Raw genomic sequence first — 14,010 nt, 5'->3', positions numbered from 1 at the left:
TATGGCCAGCTTAAGGGTGTTATTTATTAAAGTCCGAATGCTAACAACTCAAAACAATTTGAGTTTTTTTTACTATAAAATCCGAATCTTTACTGGGGAAAAAAACAGAATTTTTCTAGATTTATTATACCCCCAGGATGCAAAAAGTCAGAATCCGAACCTGTCGAGGTTCTGTAGAATTTAATGGCTGAGGTCCTATTTGAAATTTAGAAGATATTAAGGTCTGCGCTGGGTTTCATACGATAATCCAAACATTTCTGGCTTCTACACCGATTTTACGAAAAATTTTGGCTTTTTGGCCGTCAAATCCAAATAATTCGGATTTTACGCATGACAATCCTAAAAAGTCGCAGTTTATGTGCGACAATCCGACAAAGTCACGGTTTTTCCAGATCTGATTTTTTCATGCGTTTTAAATGATAAATAAGGGTAAATTGTGGACTCTACTTTGGTCAGACTTTTTTTTATTTAAAACATGAGAAAAAATCTGCCCCTTAGTTTCCGGCCATACAAGATTTAAATCTGCACATGATATCACAGGCACTTTCATATTATGTGGGTGGAGGCTATTTAAGTAAGAACTATGTAAGTATTTTCACCTTGAAAAAGGTTCCAATGGGGACAGAAATGTCAGTTGTACATACTATGCAATAAAACACTACTTTTTTGACACTGCAAGACCTTCAGTGCTCATTTTTGATTATTTTATATTGTTTTGAGTCATATGCCCATGTAGAACTATTGATACACTTCAATGAGGGTATCTAGCAAGTACCCACCTTTTACCAATGAAGTGCACATGCTTAGCTATTGGCATTCAGTTATTTTGTAACGGTCATTTTAACTAATCTCTTCTACTGTAAAAGGCACAGGTCTATACATGAACTAATATTATTAAATATGACACCAACATTTACAGCCTGATTTGATATACCCTGTATCGTTATATATGATATCTCACTATAGATATATTGTGATTTGTAAAACACTCTTTTTTTATTTGGTATTGGATTTGTCTACATTTCAGCCAGCAATAAGTAGTAATAGAGGTCTCATGCACACTATTGATGAGTGATTTGTTGGACATAAAAGCATTTATTTCAGAAGCATGGGACACATATAGATTTCTAAATTTCAGTAATATGCAACCTAAATACATAACTGCAATTCTGCATATTAATGCACAACTTAGTTTAAATAATGATTAATAGTCTTGCTAAGCGACCGTAAGAAGACATTTGGCCTATTTAAGTTTATATATTTTAGTTAGTGGCAGCTAAGATTATTTGTCAATTTTATGATTTATCACATTCAAAATGGAACTGCGTGGATTTCTTATACTAGTGTATAACCCAGTAGACACACAGTAATTGGGATAATGTCCATCGTAAATTAATTGTTTTCATGATAATCTCTTTGATTATATCATTTGGGAATCATATAATTTATTATCATATGTGTGAAAATACTCCATGAAAACAGACATTATGACATCACAGGGCAGGGAGACTAAACCAATGATGTCATAATGCTGTTTCCATGACTACCAAATGCAGGAAACATAAACAAATGAGGTCATAATGCTGTTTCCATGACTACCAAATGCAGGAAACATAAACAAATGAGGTCATAATGCTGTTTCCATGGCTACCAAGGGCGGGAAACTAAACCAATGATGTCATAATGCTGTTTCCCAGCTGCTGTTGGAGATTCACTGGCTTAACTCATTTGCTTTTTTTCTTTCGTCAGAGGAGGAGTGTAGGAGAGACGAGAGGAGAAAAGTATCTTATTTTAAGAATATTCTTTTTTTTAGAAGACTAATAACAGGTAAATGGAGGGACTTTTAATAGAGGGTAGAAAGAATTACTTTGCTTAAATATTTTACTTTAAAAAGAGATATTAATTTTACAGGACCGATAGATCATGGAAAGCAATAGCTAGATAGGTAGATGACTAGAAGATAGAAATAGATAGATTCATATGTGTCCATAATAATAGATCAAATACATTGTAATACCACAGAATAAGGCCACTAAGGGGCAGATTTATTATTTGGTGTAAAAATGGCAACATAATTCGGCACACACACATCACCAATATTTTACACATCTTTTCTTCCGGCAACTTCCATTGAACTTACTTACAAAGCCCTAAAGCAGTGTAAAATAACAACGTTAAATCTGGCACAGTGTAAAATAAGACACACCTTGATAAAGGCTCCATTTACTTTACACAGCTTTTTTACAACTTTTTAATTAGCAGATTTTATTTTAAACAGCATAAATAATCCCTAAATGTGTGATGTCACAATGATCTTGTTCTGTTTCCATGACAACCCAGCCCAGCTAAAAGTAAATGCAGGTATGGGGTCCGTTATCCGGAACCCCAATATCCAGAAAGCAAATTATGGAATGGTCGTATCCCATAGACTCCATTTTATCCAAATAATCCAAATTGTTCAAAATGATTTCCTTTTTCTTTGTAATAATAAAACAGTAGCTTGTACTTGATCCAAACTAAGATATAATTAATCCTTATTGGAGGCAAAACCAGCTTATTGGGTTTATTTAATGTTTACATGATTGCCTAGTAGACTAGAACTAGACTAGGTATGGAGATCCGAATTATAGAAAGATCCATTATCTGGAAAACCCCAAATCTGGATAACACGTCCCATACTGTACTGCTAAGGATTCAATGCCATTCAGATCATTTGTGCATTACCTTAAGATATCAATGTTTATACCTACAGCAGACTGGAAAACCTACTGTGAAAATGAAAATTCTGTGCGTTTCTGCTAAACTTGTCATTCTCTCTTTATTTTTAGATATTTACCATGAGTAATTTCGATTCACCAAACAATCTTTTTCCAAATGGAAATATCATTCTGACGTGGAATGAAACGTCGCCCATTGGAGCAGGTCTACAAAACCTGGGCAATACATGTTACATGAATTCAGTACTGCAGTGCTTAACTTATACACCGCCACTGGCCAATTATTTACTTTCCCTTGAGCATTCTCAGACATGTAAGTATGGAAGTATCTCTGCTTTCTCCCAAATTATCAAATACATTTAAAGAAATGAGCACAGCTTTCTTACATTATGGTTCTATTTTTTTCTTTTCAGGTTCCCAAGGGTGGTTCTGTATGATGTGTTTAATGCAGAACCATATCACTAAGGTTATGGATAAACCTGAAGAAGGATTTGTTGTGCCAGTTGATATCTACTTCAACCTATGCAGTGAGTATACATCCGTGTCAACACGTTTAGGGGCAGAATTAGCAATATATGAGTTTAGAGCTAAAAAAATAAAAACTCACCCACTTTCTATTAATTCCTATTTTTATAACCATATTTATTAAATGGTGAGTTGAAAAGGGCTCCATCTAAAACACATTATTACTATCAAATAAATATTATTAAATACATATATTTTCAAATAGAAAGATATCTATTACAAAACACCAAATCTGACTCTTTTTTTCATGTCTTATTAGATATTGCTAGTCACTTCATCGAGGGACAACAAGAAGACGCCCATGAGTTCCTTCGCTATACTATCAATGCACTGCAACAGGCTTGTCTGAGCGACAGGTAAGGGCAGTGAAAAAAAACTGCAAAACCAGATCAGTAATATAAGCCATCCCTGTATGTTAGCTATTGTCTAATATCTTCTTTTCTCTTTTAGCCAATATGCAAGGACAACTTTCATTTCTCAAGTGTTTCAGGGATGCCTACGTTCAAGAGGTAAGCTTTGAAAACTTTATAAAAAAATATAATACAGATATGGGACCTGTTATCCAGAATGCTCGGGACTTGGGTTTTTCCAATTAACTGATCTTACATAATTTGGATCTTCATTCCTTAAGTCTACTAGAAAATCATGTAAACATTAAATAAACCCAACAGGCTGGTTTTGCTTCCAATAAGGATTAATTATATCTTAGTTGAGATCAAGTACAAGTTACTGTTTTATTATTACAGAGAAAAAGGGAATCATTTTAAAAATTTGCATTATATGGATAAAATTGAGTATATGGGAGATGGCCTTCCTGTAATTCAGAGCTTTCTGGATAATGGGTTTTTGGATAACGGATCCAATACCTGTATCATTTGTTTCCATCCATCAGAACATAAGCGATTTCAAAAATAACATATACATTGGGGCACAGTGTCTCATTGAAACCCATTGTTCTATCATAAAAGAATAATGCTCCGAGGAAAGAGAAAAGGGGGTTACAGTCATGTTCCCCATAATTAGCATACACACCCATGGTACAGAGAAATCTGCCAGGTTCATTATATGACTGTTTTTACTGTTAATCCATGCGGGTAATAGAAAGGGGTTATGTGAGCGAATGCTCCATTGTAGTAATTGTGGGTTTCAATTCAAATTCTTGTCATTTTCAGTATGTTTTATTTTTATCTTCATTGAAAATAGTTTAGAAGGAGAACATTAAGCCCTTTGATATGTTTTGCTTATATAATGTTTTCTTGTGTTGCAGTGACGTGTCTGAACTGTACCGAGGCATCTGACACCTATGATCAGTTTATGGACATACAGCTGGATATTAGGGTACATCAATTTTCCAGATACAATAATATTTATTTGCTATATATTATAGCTTGCATAAGAAGGTGCTAATGTTCTCTTTTTTTTAATATTAGATGTCAAAGAGCATTAACCAAGCCCTGTGTCAATATGTGCAGCCAGAGCAATTAGGAGAATGCAGCTACCGTTGCAGCAAGTAAGTTCCTTTTTCTTATCTGGGTTTGTTTTTCTTTGCAATTATTAAAGGGGTTGTTCACCATTCAATTAAATTTAGTATGACGTAGAGAGTTATATTCTGAGACAATTTGCAATTGGTTTTTATTTGTGGTTTTTGAGTTATTTAGCTTTTTATTCAGAAGCTCTCTAGTTTGCAATTCCAGCAATCTGGTTGCTGGGGTCCAAATTATCCTAGCAACCATAAATTGATTTGTATAAAAGACTGGAATATGAATATGAGATAGAAATAAGAGTAAGAAGAGTAATGAAAAGCAGCAATAAAAATACATGTGTAGCCTTACAAAGCATTTTTATAGATGGGGTCAGTGACACCCATCTGAAAACTGGAAAGAGTCAGAAAAAGAAGGCAAATAATTCAAAAAGTAAAATAAACAATGGAGACCAAATGAAAAATTGTTTAGAATTAGCCATTAACTTACCTTAAAGGTGAACCACTTCTTTAAAAGAACCCAATGACCAGTTAGTTGACTCGTATACCTTAAATATTCGCCTACCCTCTAGTAACCTTTCTCATTAAAAACATACTAAAAATTATATGTATAACATGTACACTATTTGGGTATATTGTGAATTTATAATCAAGAGTTCACTTAGTAGCTCATCTTAAAACTAACTTTTCATAGCACATAGAAGTCAATATTTAAAAATGAAAATAGCAATATGAAGCCAAATAACAGCAAAATCATAGAAAACTACAAAATGTAAGATAAATTGAATATGAAGGGTGTCATTTACCAACAATCAAATTTAAATTTTTTCCACGGATGTCTAAAAATTGGTGGTTTTCAAATTTTTTTTAAAAAAAGCTCCAAAATTTTTTGAAATTTATGAAGTGCAAAAAACACAGAAACCTCTAATACAAAAACTTCATAGACGTTGTCGAGGTCCTATAGAAGTCAATGGGAGCCGCACTGATATTTGTGGCCTGCTCTAATTCAGTTTGAACTTTTAGAGGCTTTCGCACTCTTCTTTCGCTAGGAATTGTCTGGAAAATTAAACATTTTTAGATCTGTGAGATATTCAGATTTTTAGCGCAGAGTTCAGAGTAATTTTCCGTTCTTACTTTTTTAATTTGGATTTTATAAAAAATCTCACAACATTCCTAGTTTTAGAGTTTGTGAGTTTAGTCGTGATTTCAAAAGCTCTAACCCCACAAAAATGAGACTGTTGATAAATAGGCCCTCCAAGAGTAGGTCAGGGTATAAAAAAAAACGTAAATGTTCATTTGAAACTTTTCCTTTGATGGATGTTTAATGGCTACAAAGGTTGGTGCTAATCAGACATTGTGTTTCTTGTATCTTTCTAGATGTCATCAAATGGTTACGGCATTTAAAACAGTTACTGTTCACCAACCATCCAATGTGCTAACCCTGTGCCTAAACAGGTTCGACATTTTCAGTAATAGGAAGATTAAAAAGGTAAGTACTAGGATGTGATGTAAAGTTCTGCCAGTATAGGTCCTCTACATGCACATAGATACCTAGTTATTCACATGTAAATTATCTAAGGGCCTAGTATATAATGAATATGAATTTATGTTGTTATAATTACCTATTTGGGCTACAAAAAGTGTAAGAGTTTGTGAGTTAAATTCAAATAAATTATTGTTATTTGTTGGAATTCTTAGAAGGGCTGGATTTAGTTCATATGGGCATGAGATAGATTTTATAAACTGGCAAATATAGAATGATTTCATCAACAGTTAAGCAACATATGAATAATTCTCTCTTATTCCCAATTCATTATGCACAGAGTGTAGCGTATCCGGAATGTCTTGATCTCCGGTGTTACACCTCAGAGCCAAATGGAACACCAATTCTTTACAATTTGTATGCCGTTCTTGTCCACGCTGGAACAACCTGCAATAGTGGACATTATTTCTGCTATGTGAAGGTAAGAAACCAGATTCATAGTGATCTTGTCTGGGCAACAATTAAGGGATGTATTTTGCATAAATATATTTTTACATATGATCCCTGATAGAACTATTCTAAGATATCTGATTTGTATTGGCACTGTATTAAAAATACTTAGCCTATGGCTCCATCTCATCAGATTAGTCTCCAAATCACTGGCTAGAATATGAAAAATGTCCAATAGCCACATAATATTGTCACTAAATTCCCATTTCCCTTTCCTTCCCACTAACCAATATTTATGCCAGGTGTGAATATTGCTAAAAACCAACCTTTCTGTAATTTCCACTTGTTTTCCAACTGTATTTTTTGTGTCCGGTGTAAATAATTTGCCTTGATCTGTTGCAGGGCCCCAATGGAAACTGGTACAAAATGAACGACAATTCTGTGACATCTGTAGACATCAAGATAGTGTTGAAGCAGGAGGCCTACCTGCTGTTCTATATCAGGTATGTGATCTTTACCCTGTTTTCTCTAAAAAATTCAACTGTTGTGTCAACCCTCATCTTGGCAAGTTGTTTGTGTTTTCAAAGCAATACTGCATCTTCCCATTGGGTGATATTAACATTTGTTAAATAAGGAAAGTTGGGAATTTGGTAAAATATAGACTGAACCATTGATTTTATCATTCTTTCTTGTTTTAAAGAACCCCGGATAACCAGACATGCACAGTATCGTCTACAGCTGATTCTGAACAGCCAATCACTAGCAAGCAACGTGGCATTTCATCTACAGCTGATTCTGAACAGCCCTAATCACTAGCAAGCAATGTGACTTTTTATCTACAGCTGATTCTGAACAGCCAATCACTGGCAAGCAATGTGGCTTTTTATCTACAGCTGATTCTGAACAGCCAATCACTGGCAAGCAACGTGGCTTTTTATCTACAGCTGATTCTGAAGAGCCAATCACTAGCAAGAAATGTGGCTTTATATCTACAGCTGATTCTGAACAGCCAAGCACTGGCAAGCAACGTGGCTTTTTATCTACAGTTGATTCTGAACAGCCAATCACTAGCAAGCAACGTGGCATTTCATCTACAGCTGATTCTAAACAGCCAATCACTAGCAAGCAATGTGGCATTTCATCTACAGCTGATTCTGAACAGCCAATCACTAGCAAGCAACATGGCTTTTTATCTACAGCTGATTCTGAACAGCCAATCACTAGCAAGAAACGTGACTTTTCATCTACAGCTGATTCTGAACAGCCAATCACTAGCAAGAAACGTGACTTTTCATCTACAGCTGATTCTGAACAGCCAATCACAAGCAAGAAACGTGACTTTTCATCTACAGCTGATTCTGAACAGCCAATCACTAGCAAGAAATGTGACTTTTCAACTACAGCTGATTCTGAACAGCCAATCACTAGCAAGAAACGTGACTTTTCATCTACAGCTGATTCTTAACAGCCAATCACTAGCAAGAAATGTGACTTTTCATCTACAGCTGATTCTGAACAGCCAAGCACTGGCTAGCAACGTGGCTTTGCAATAACTTCCATGTTAAAGGTAATCCTGTGGATTTATGGATTTATTAAAAATGTTATAAGGTGATTAGTTCAAAGAAATCATATATTGTAGGTACAAGTACTTGGATTGTTTGAGCAACATTCAGGCTGATATATAAATGATGGACTTTATGGACATGTCCCTTTTTTAATCTTAACTACTAATTTTGTATACATGTAACTAATACTAATTCTCTCTGTAATAGAACACTGTAAAGAAATCCTGGGGAGGGGGGGCAGCAGCAACTGCTGCTGCCTCAGGCGGCGGAGGGGCCAGGATCAGAAAAGGAAAAAGAAGAAGATAAAGAAAATGGAGATGAGCCAAAGAAGAAAAAAAAAATAGAAATGTATCACAGCAGCAATGAGAAGAGCTAAGAAGTTTAACTGTCCAATTGGTTTAAATAAAAAATGTGTTTTTTATATTTTGATGAGATATGGAATTTGATTGTCTGTAGGACCCATAGGGTTAATGTGCCCCTATGGCTTTAAATCCCTACACTTCCTGATCTCCCCAGTTGCTGGGCAGATGCCCATGTAGCTATTTGTAATTTGCATATCCCAGTTATTGGCCAAAAAGTGTCTTGACCACTTCCTGTCACACTTTGGTATAGTGAGTGAGAAGGGGTGGACCTTCCTCTTTGGCTTCTGGTTGCTGACCCAGCTGGATGTTTCCAGGGAGTCTGGGTACAACAAGGCCCAGTAAAGCCATTCTCTCCTAAAGGGATCAGTACCTCAAAAGAGTAAAGTCGGGGAGCAGAGACCCTGTGAAAGAGGCCAGATGGAGATAGGATACTACCTTTTATAGTACTCTCTAGAAGAGTAACATAGGTAGGCAGCGCCGGATTTCTTCTCGGGCCGCCCCTAGGCCGCGCGGTCCGACAAGGCGGCCGCACGGTCCTAGCGCCCGCCTTCCCAGCGCGCCGGCGAAAAAAAAAAAACGCCAGCGCAGCTGGTGTAGTTCAACGGGGAAGCAAAGATCCCCATAATGCGGCTGGGCGGCATGCCGCCCCTATTTTTTGCCGCCCTAGGCCCGGGCCTATGCGGCCTTGCCGCAAATCCTGTAGGTAGCTTGAGCATGCTCAGTTTGCTCCTCTCTCCCTCCTTTATCCCTTCTCCCTTTTCCTCTCCCTGGGCAGGAAGGGATGTCACACAAGCTAATATTGCAGCTTCTATACTAAACAAACAGAGAGATTTACATGACCAGGGGCAGCTGGGAAACTGACAATATGTCTAGCCCCATGTCAGATTTCAAAATTGAATATAAAAAAATCTGTTTGCTCTTTTGAGAAATGGATTTCAGTGCAGAATTCTGCTGGAGTAGCACTATTAACTGATGCATTTTGAAAAAAACATGTTTTCCGATGACAGAATCCCTTTAAGTCTACTAAAATCATGTTGACATTAAATTAGCCCAATAGGCTAGTTTTGCCTCCAAGTAAGATTAGTTATATCTTATTTGGGATCAAGTACAAGCTACTGTTTTAATAACATAGAGAAAAATGAAATATTTTCTAAAATGTTAATTATTTGATTAAAAGGTCGTCTAGGGGAGATGGCCTTCCTGTAATTTGGAATAATCTTTTTCCGGATAACAGATCCTACTGCCTTAACTACTTTATTGAGGGGTTCACATGCTTTCTAAATGACTCAGTATTACATACCATATGGCTGAAGCTTTATATATGTAAAGCTCCCTCTCTAATTTCACTTGGATGGATTTATTTTTCAGTTTATAAATTTGCTCGTTTTGGAGCTATAGTAACATTGTATTAAAACACTGTATGTGGTTCACCTTTCAGTCTTTCCTGTCTTATTTGTAGCAACTTTACAATTGGTCTTCATTATTTATTTTCAATAGTTTTTCATTATTTGCCTTCCTCTTCAGCCTCTGACCAGCTCTCAAGCAGCCAAAAAACTATTGTTCTGTAAGGCTACAATGTATTACTTTTGTTCATGTATCCTCCTATTCCGCTCCTCTCCTATTCCAGCCTCTCATTCAAACCAATGCCTGGTTGCTAGGGTTAGAAGGACCCTAACAACTAAATAACTGCGGAAATTCCAAACTGGAGAGCTGTTGAACAAAAAGGTTAATAACCAAAAAAACACAAAAAATAAATAAACAAATCACTTCTACATCATACTACATAATTTAAAGGTGAACTACCCCTTTAAGACATCACATCAAATTGCTTCATGGCCATCATGGCACCTGCTGACAGCTTTCCCACGCTGCAAACATGGGGTCCAACATTACTGTGGGAAAATGTGAAATGAAGGCATATTCCTCCAATTAAGTCTGATTGTTCAATATAAAGTGTTTTCCATGGGGTGACCCACATTCTGGATTAAAAGGTTCTTTCTGGCTCTACATGTACTAGGAGTTTATTCAACTTCTTGGGCAGGTCACATAGAAAGGTTTCTGAAAGCCTCGGCTAGATATCAAGCTCAGCCTAGTTCCTTTATCAGCTGGATACAGTGCCTACGCTTGCCTGAAATCTTGCGGTGTGGAAATAGTGGAAATAGTGGAAATACCCTGAAGTTAAATAAAGGCATTTTTTCTCTTTAAATAAATGCCGGTTCATCCTATTCTATACTGATTATCCAGTGGCTACTTTTGAACAAGCGCTAAAGAATTACTGTACAGTGAAACCTCGATTTAACTCCCCTGATTTTACGTTTTTCCGCATTTTACATTTTTTATTTGTGGTCCCACCAATTTATAATGCATTTCAATAGGTGCATTTCCCTGATTTTAAGTAATGTTTTCCCAGATTTTACATCAACATTTTGTCATGCTGTACCCAAAAACTGATTTTTGCCTCTATGAATGTTATTATTTGTGAAATAAAGAGGATTAAAATACTAACCAGATGTATATTTTGCCATGGTTCTGCATGTAAATGGTCAATTCCAATTAGTCTGCCCCTTATACAGTCCTGTATCACTTATTGCTTTAGGTTGTATATTTGACTGACAGAGAGTCCTTGCACATGCCCCCCATAGTGTAATATTAATGCTGCAATGCTTAACCCTTGTTATTAATACAGTAAATATTGTATCTCAAAGTAAAATGGACTCCTGTGCTTATATCCTTTCAGTACTTGAAGAAAAAGTTACTTTAACACATTTCCCTGATTTTTCCGGATTTTACATAATTTTTTTCTGGAAAAATGGGGGTTCTACTGTATATACACAAGAGATTATTTTGAATACAAACCCCCTTTGCTTGAAGCTGAAAGAATTCTAGGCATATGTATTTTTTACAAAGCAGCAGGAGCAAAGTAGGTTAATGGCACATCCTGAAATGGAACAATGCAGTTTTTTGGTTTCGCAGTATGAAAATAACGTAATGCACATGCACAGAAGCGACATTATTCACGTGTGTATTACATCACCTCCGTCTGCCACAGATTAACCTGGTAACCCCTCAACCTACAGCAGTGGAGGCTTTTTTTAAACATTTTTATCTACCATATAGGCACGCAAGGGCCACCCCCTAAAACTGCCGCCCTAGGCCCTTGAAAGCCTATACGGTATAATGAGATTTATTTTGAAGTAGAGAAGCGAAGCTGAGGTTGAGGGGATACACTAATATATATATCTATATATATATATATATATATACACACACACATATATATATATATATATATATATATAACATCAATAAAGAGATGTCAAATGTAAATGTACTCTATATTTTTGGAATTATTCCATGACTAAGCCTATCCCCTACCTCTATTTAATGCTATGCTGTCCTAACTTCTGCCAATTATCAGCAACATAATTACCTTTTCCCTCAAAATTTCACTTGTCAATTCATAACACAAACATTGATCTCACTTTTACAGTTTTATACTCTTACCCACCGCATATGAAAATCAAGCCCTGCCCAGCTCTTTACACCACAAAAACTGCCAGATCTCGCCCACTGCTTTGTGTCACTGAAAAAGACCTGACAAACCTTTGCTCCATGCTCTTCACTTGTCTCGCTGCAAATTCTGCACATTATTAATCAGCCCTGAGCAAACATGCTACAAAGTCCCGCTTGCCTGTCTTAGATCTTAAGCAAATCAATGTACGATCGGACTTTCCCATCTCCCGACCTGCCACTAACCATTCAGATCAAAGTCTTACCATTCCGACCAAATAAAGTAGTTAAAGAACAGATCAGCCGATGTTCTGCCCCTGACGGCAATCGTACGATAGACAAAGCTAGTGACAGTCTCCCACTGAAAATCGTACGATCGGCAATACACGCAGAGATATTATCGGCAGCCGACCGAAATTTTCTAACCTGTCCGATCGACCAAAACGACCGATCCCCGCCGGACGAAAAATGTCGGGACTCTCCACAAACGTTTCGAAAATCGTACGATGAGATCTTTGCGTCTATGGCCAGCTTTAGTCTTCCATCCAAATATCTTATCAGTATGACTTGTTGTGCTTCCCCTTATATTATTAAGCCATATCTTCTTCTCTCTTTATACCACGGCAACAGACAACTAAGTACATTCCTGCCATCTAGCATATTTACTGGCCTACAGCAGCGCCCGCAACATTTTCCACTTATTTCTTTATTCACCAATTTATCACAAGCTGTATTAATAAATGTAAGGTGCTCCTGGACAGAATAAGGGAAATAAAGACCCATTGGAAGGCTAGCAACTGGGTATCCCTATCATATGGTAAATCTAAATGATTGTGTTATTATTGCAACTTACTTGCACTTGTATTCCTGCAGTTACCCATTGTACCCCAGAAGTTGGATAAATTACAACTATTTTTATTGCCCAAGCATGTATATCAGTGCCATAGAGTAGACTATAATTGATGGTTTGGTGCATTGTTGCTATTATGAGCATGCCCCAGGCAAAGATTTTCAACACAATAAGGATAATGAACACCATTAGATGCAAAATGTAACAGTGACAGAGCTGACCGTATAACAGAAATAAGGTTACAGTTTTTTTTGAGTAGGTAATTGGGCCTAACCTCAAATTGCTTCTCCCTGTGCCACTGCCAAAGCCCTCAGTATTGCACTTCTTCTCTCTGTGCTCCAATGCTACTTATGATTCATATAGATCTGCTCCTATCACTGTTGCTCCCTGTATAGCACTGTGCTTCTATCTTTACCACTCCAGGTGACTTCCCTCTGTACAACACTGCCCCATTCCTTGTGACATTGCTGAACCTTGCTGCCCTCTGAATACCACCGGCACTCTCCCTGTGCCACTGCTAAGACCTAGTGCCCTCTCCATAGCACTGATCTCTCCTTCTGCCACTTCCAATCTTAGCTGCCCTTTGTATAGCACTATTCCTCTCCAGGCCACAGCCAATCCTAGCTGCCCAGTGTATAGCACTACAGCCTTCCCTGTGCCACTGCCAATCTTAGTTGCCCCTGTATATCTGGTTGCCACCTTATCTGGAAAAAAATACAGGCCATACTATATATTTATCTTTTTTAACAATTAATAAAATTGGGATCAACAATCATTTTTACAAAATACTGGTTAGGTTGCAACACTACCTGTATAGCACGGTTCCTCTCCTTGTGCCACCAACAATCTTAGTTGCCCTCTGTATAGCACTGTTCCTCTCCCTGTGCCACTAGCAATCCTGGCTTCCCTATGTATAGCACTGTTCTTCTCCCTGTGCCACCAACAATCTTAGTTGCCCTATGTATAGCACTGTTCCTCTCCCTGTGCCACCAACAATCTTAGTTGCCCTATGTATAGCACTGTTCCTCTCCCTGTGCCACCAACAATCTTAGTTGCCCTATGTATAGC

The 14,010-nt window shown here is 37.1% G+C and overlaps 2 protein-coding genes across 2 annotated transcripts; both read left to right on the top strand.

Annotated features, from left to right (window-relative positions):
* Nucleotides 1-3,160: 3,160 nt before the first annotated feature.
* LOC121395344 (ubiquitin carboxyl-terminal hydrolase 42-like) lies at nt 3,161-4,850 on the top strand. Its single transcript, XM_041568674.1, has 5 exons — nt 3,161-3,244; nt 3,502-3,598; nt 3,693-3,751; nt 4,510-4,580; nt 4,673-4,850. Exons 1-5 carry the CDS (start codon nt 3,163-3,165, stop codon nt 4,754-4,756), a joined length of 393 nt encoding a protein of 130 aa, XP_041424608.1. The 5' UTR covers nt 3,161-3,162; the 3' UTR covers nt 4,757-4,850.
* A 603-nt stretch (nt 4,851-5,453) lies between these two features.
* LOC121395762 (ubiquitin carboxyl-terminal hydrolase 17-like protein 6) lies at nt 5,454-7,464 on the top strand. Its single transcript, XM_041570047.1, has 5 exons — nt 5,454-5,494; nt 6,100-6,211; nt 6,546-6,686; nt 7,058-7,158; nt 7,356-7,464. Exons 1-5 carry the CDS (start codon nt 5,454-5,456, stop codon nt 7,462-7,464), a joined length of 504 nt encoding a protein of 167 aa, XP_041425981.1.
* The last annotated feature ends 6,546 nt before the right edge of the window (nt 7,465-14,010 follow it).

The sequence above is a fragment of the Xenopus laevis genome, chromosome 7L, assembly GCF_017654675.1.
Source record: "Xenopus laevis strain J_2021 chromosome 7L, Xenopus_laevis_v10.1, whole genome shotgun sequence".
Lineage (NCBI taxonomy): Eukaryota > Metazoa > Chordata > Amphibia > Anura > Pipidae > Xenopus > Xenopus laevis.
Note: the sequence above shows the minus strand (reverse complement) of the source record. Positions and strands in the feature narration are given on the sequence as shown.

Bases quoted from the DNA above. Each gene is read 5' to 3' on its own strand.
- LOC121395344 (XM_041568674.1), top strand. From the start codon at position 3,163: ATGCAGAACCATATCACTAAGGTTATGGATAAACCTGAAGAAGGATTT. The intron at 3,752-4,509 runs GTAAGCTTTGAA...CTTGTGTTGCAG, and splicing joins GGGATGCCTACGTTCAAGAG to TGACGTGTCTGAACTGTACC. The intron at 4,581-4,672 runs GTACATCAATTT...TTTTAATATTAG, and splicing joins ACATACAGCTGGATATTAGG to ATGTCAAAGAGCATTAACCA.
- LOC121395762 (XM_041570047.1), top strand. From the start codon at position 5,454: ATGAAGCCAAATAACAGCAAAATCATAGAAAACTACAAAAT. The intron at 6,212-6,545 runs GTAAGTACTAGG...CATTATGCACAG, and splicing joins GTAATAGGAAGATTAAAAAG to AGTGTAGCGTATCCGGAATG. The intron at 7,159-7,355 runs GTATGTGATCTT...CTTGTTTTAAAG, and splicing joins TACCTGCTGTTCTATATCAG to AACCCCGGATAACCAGACAT.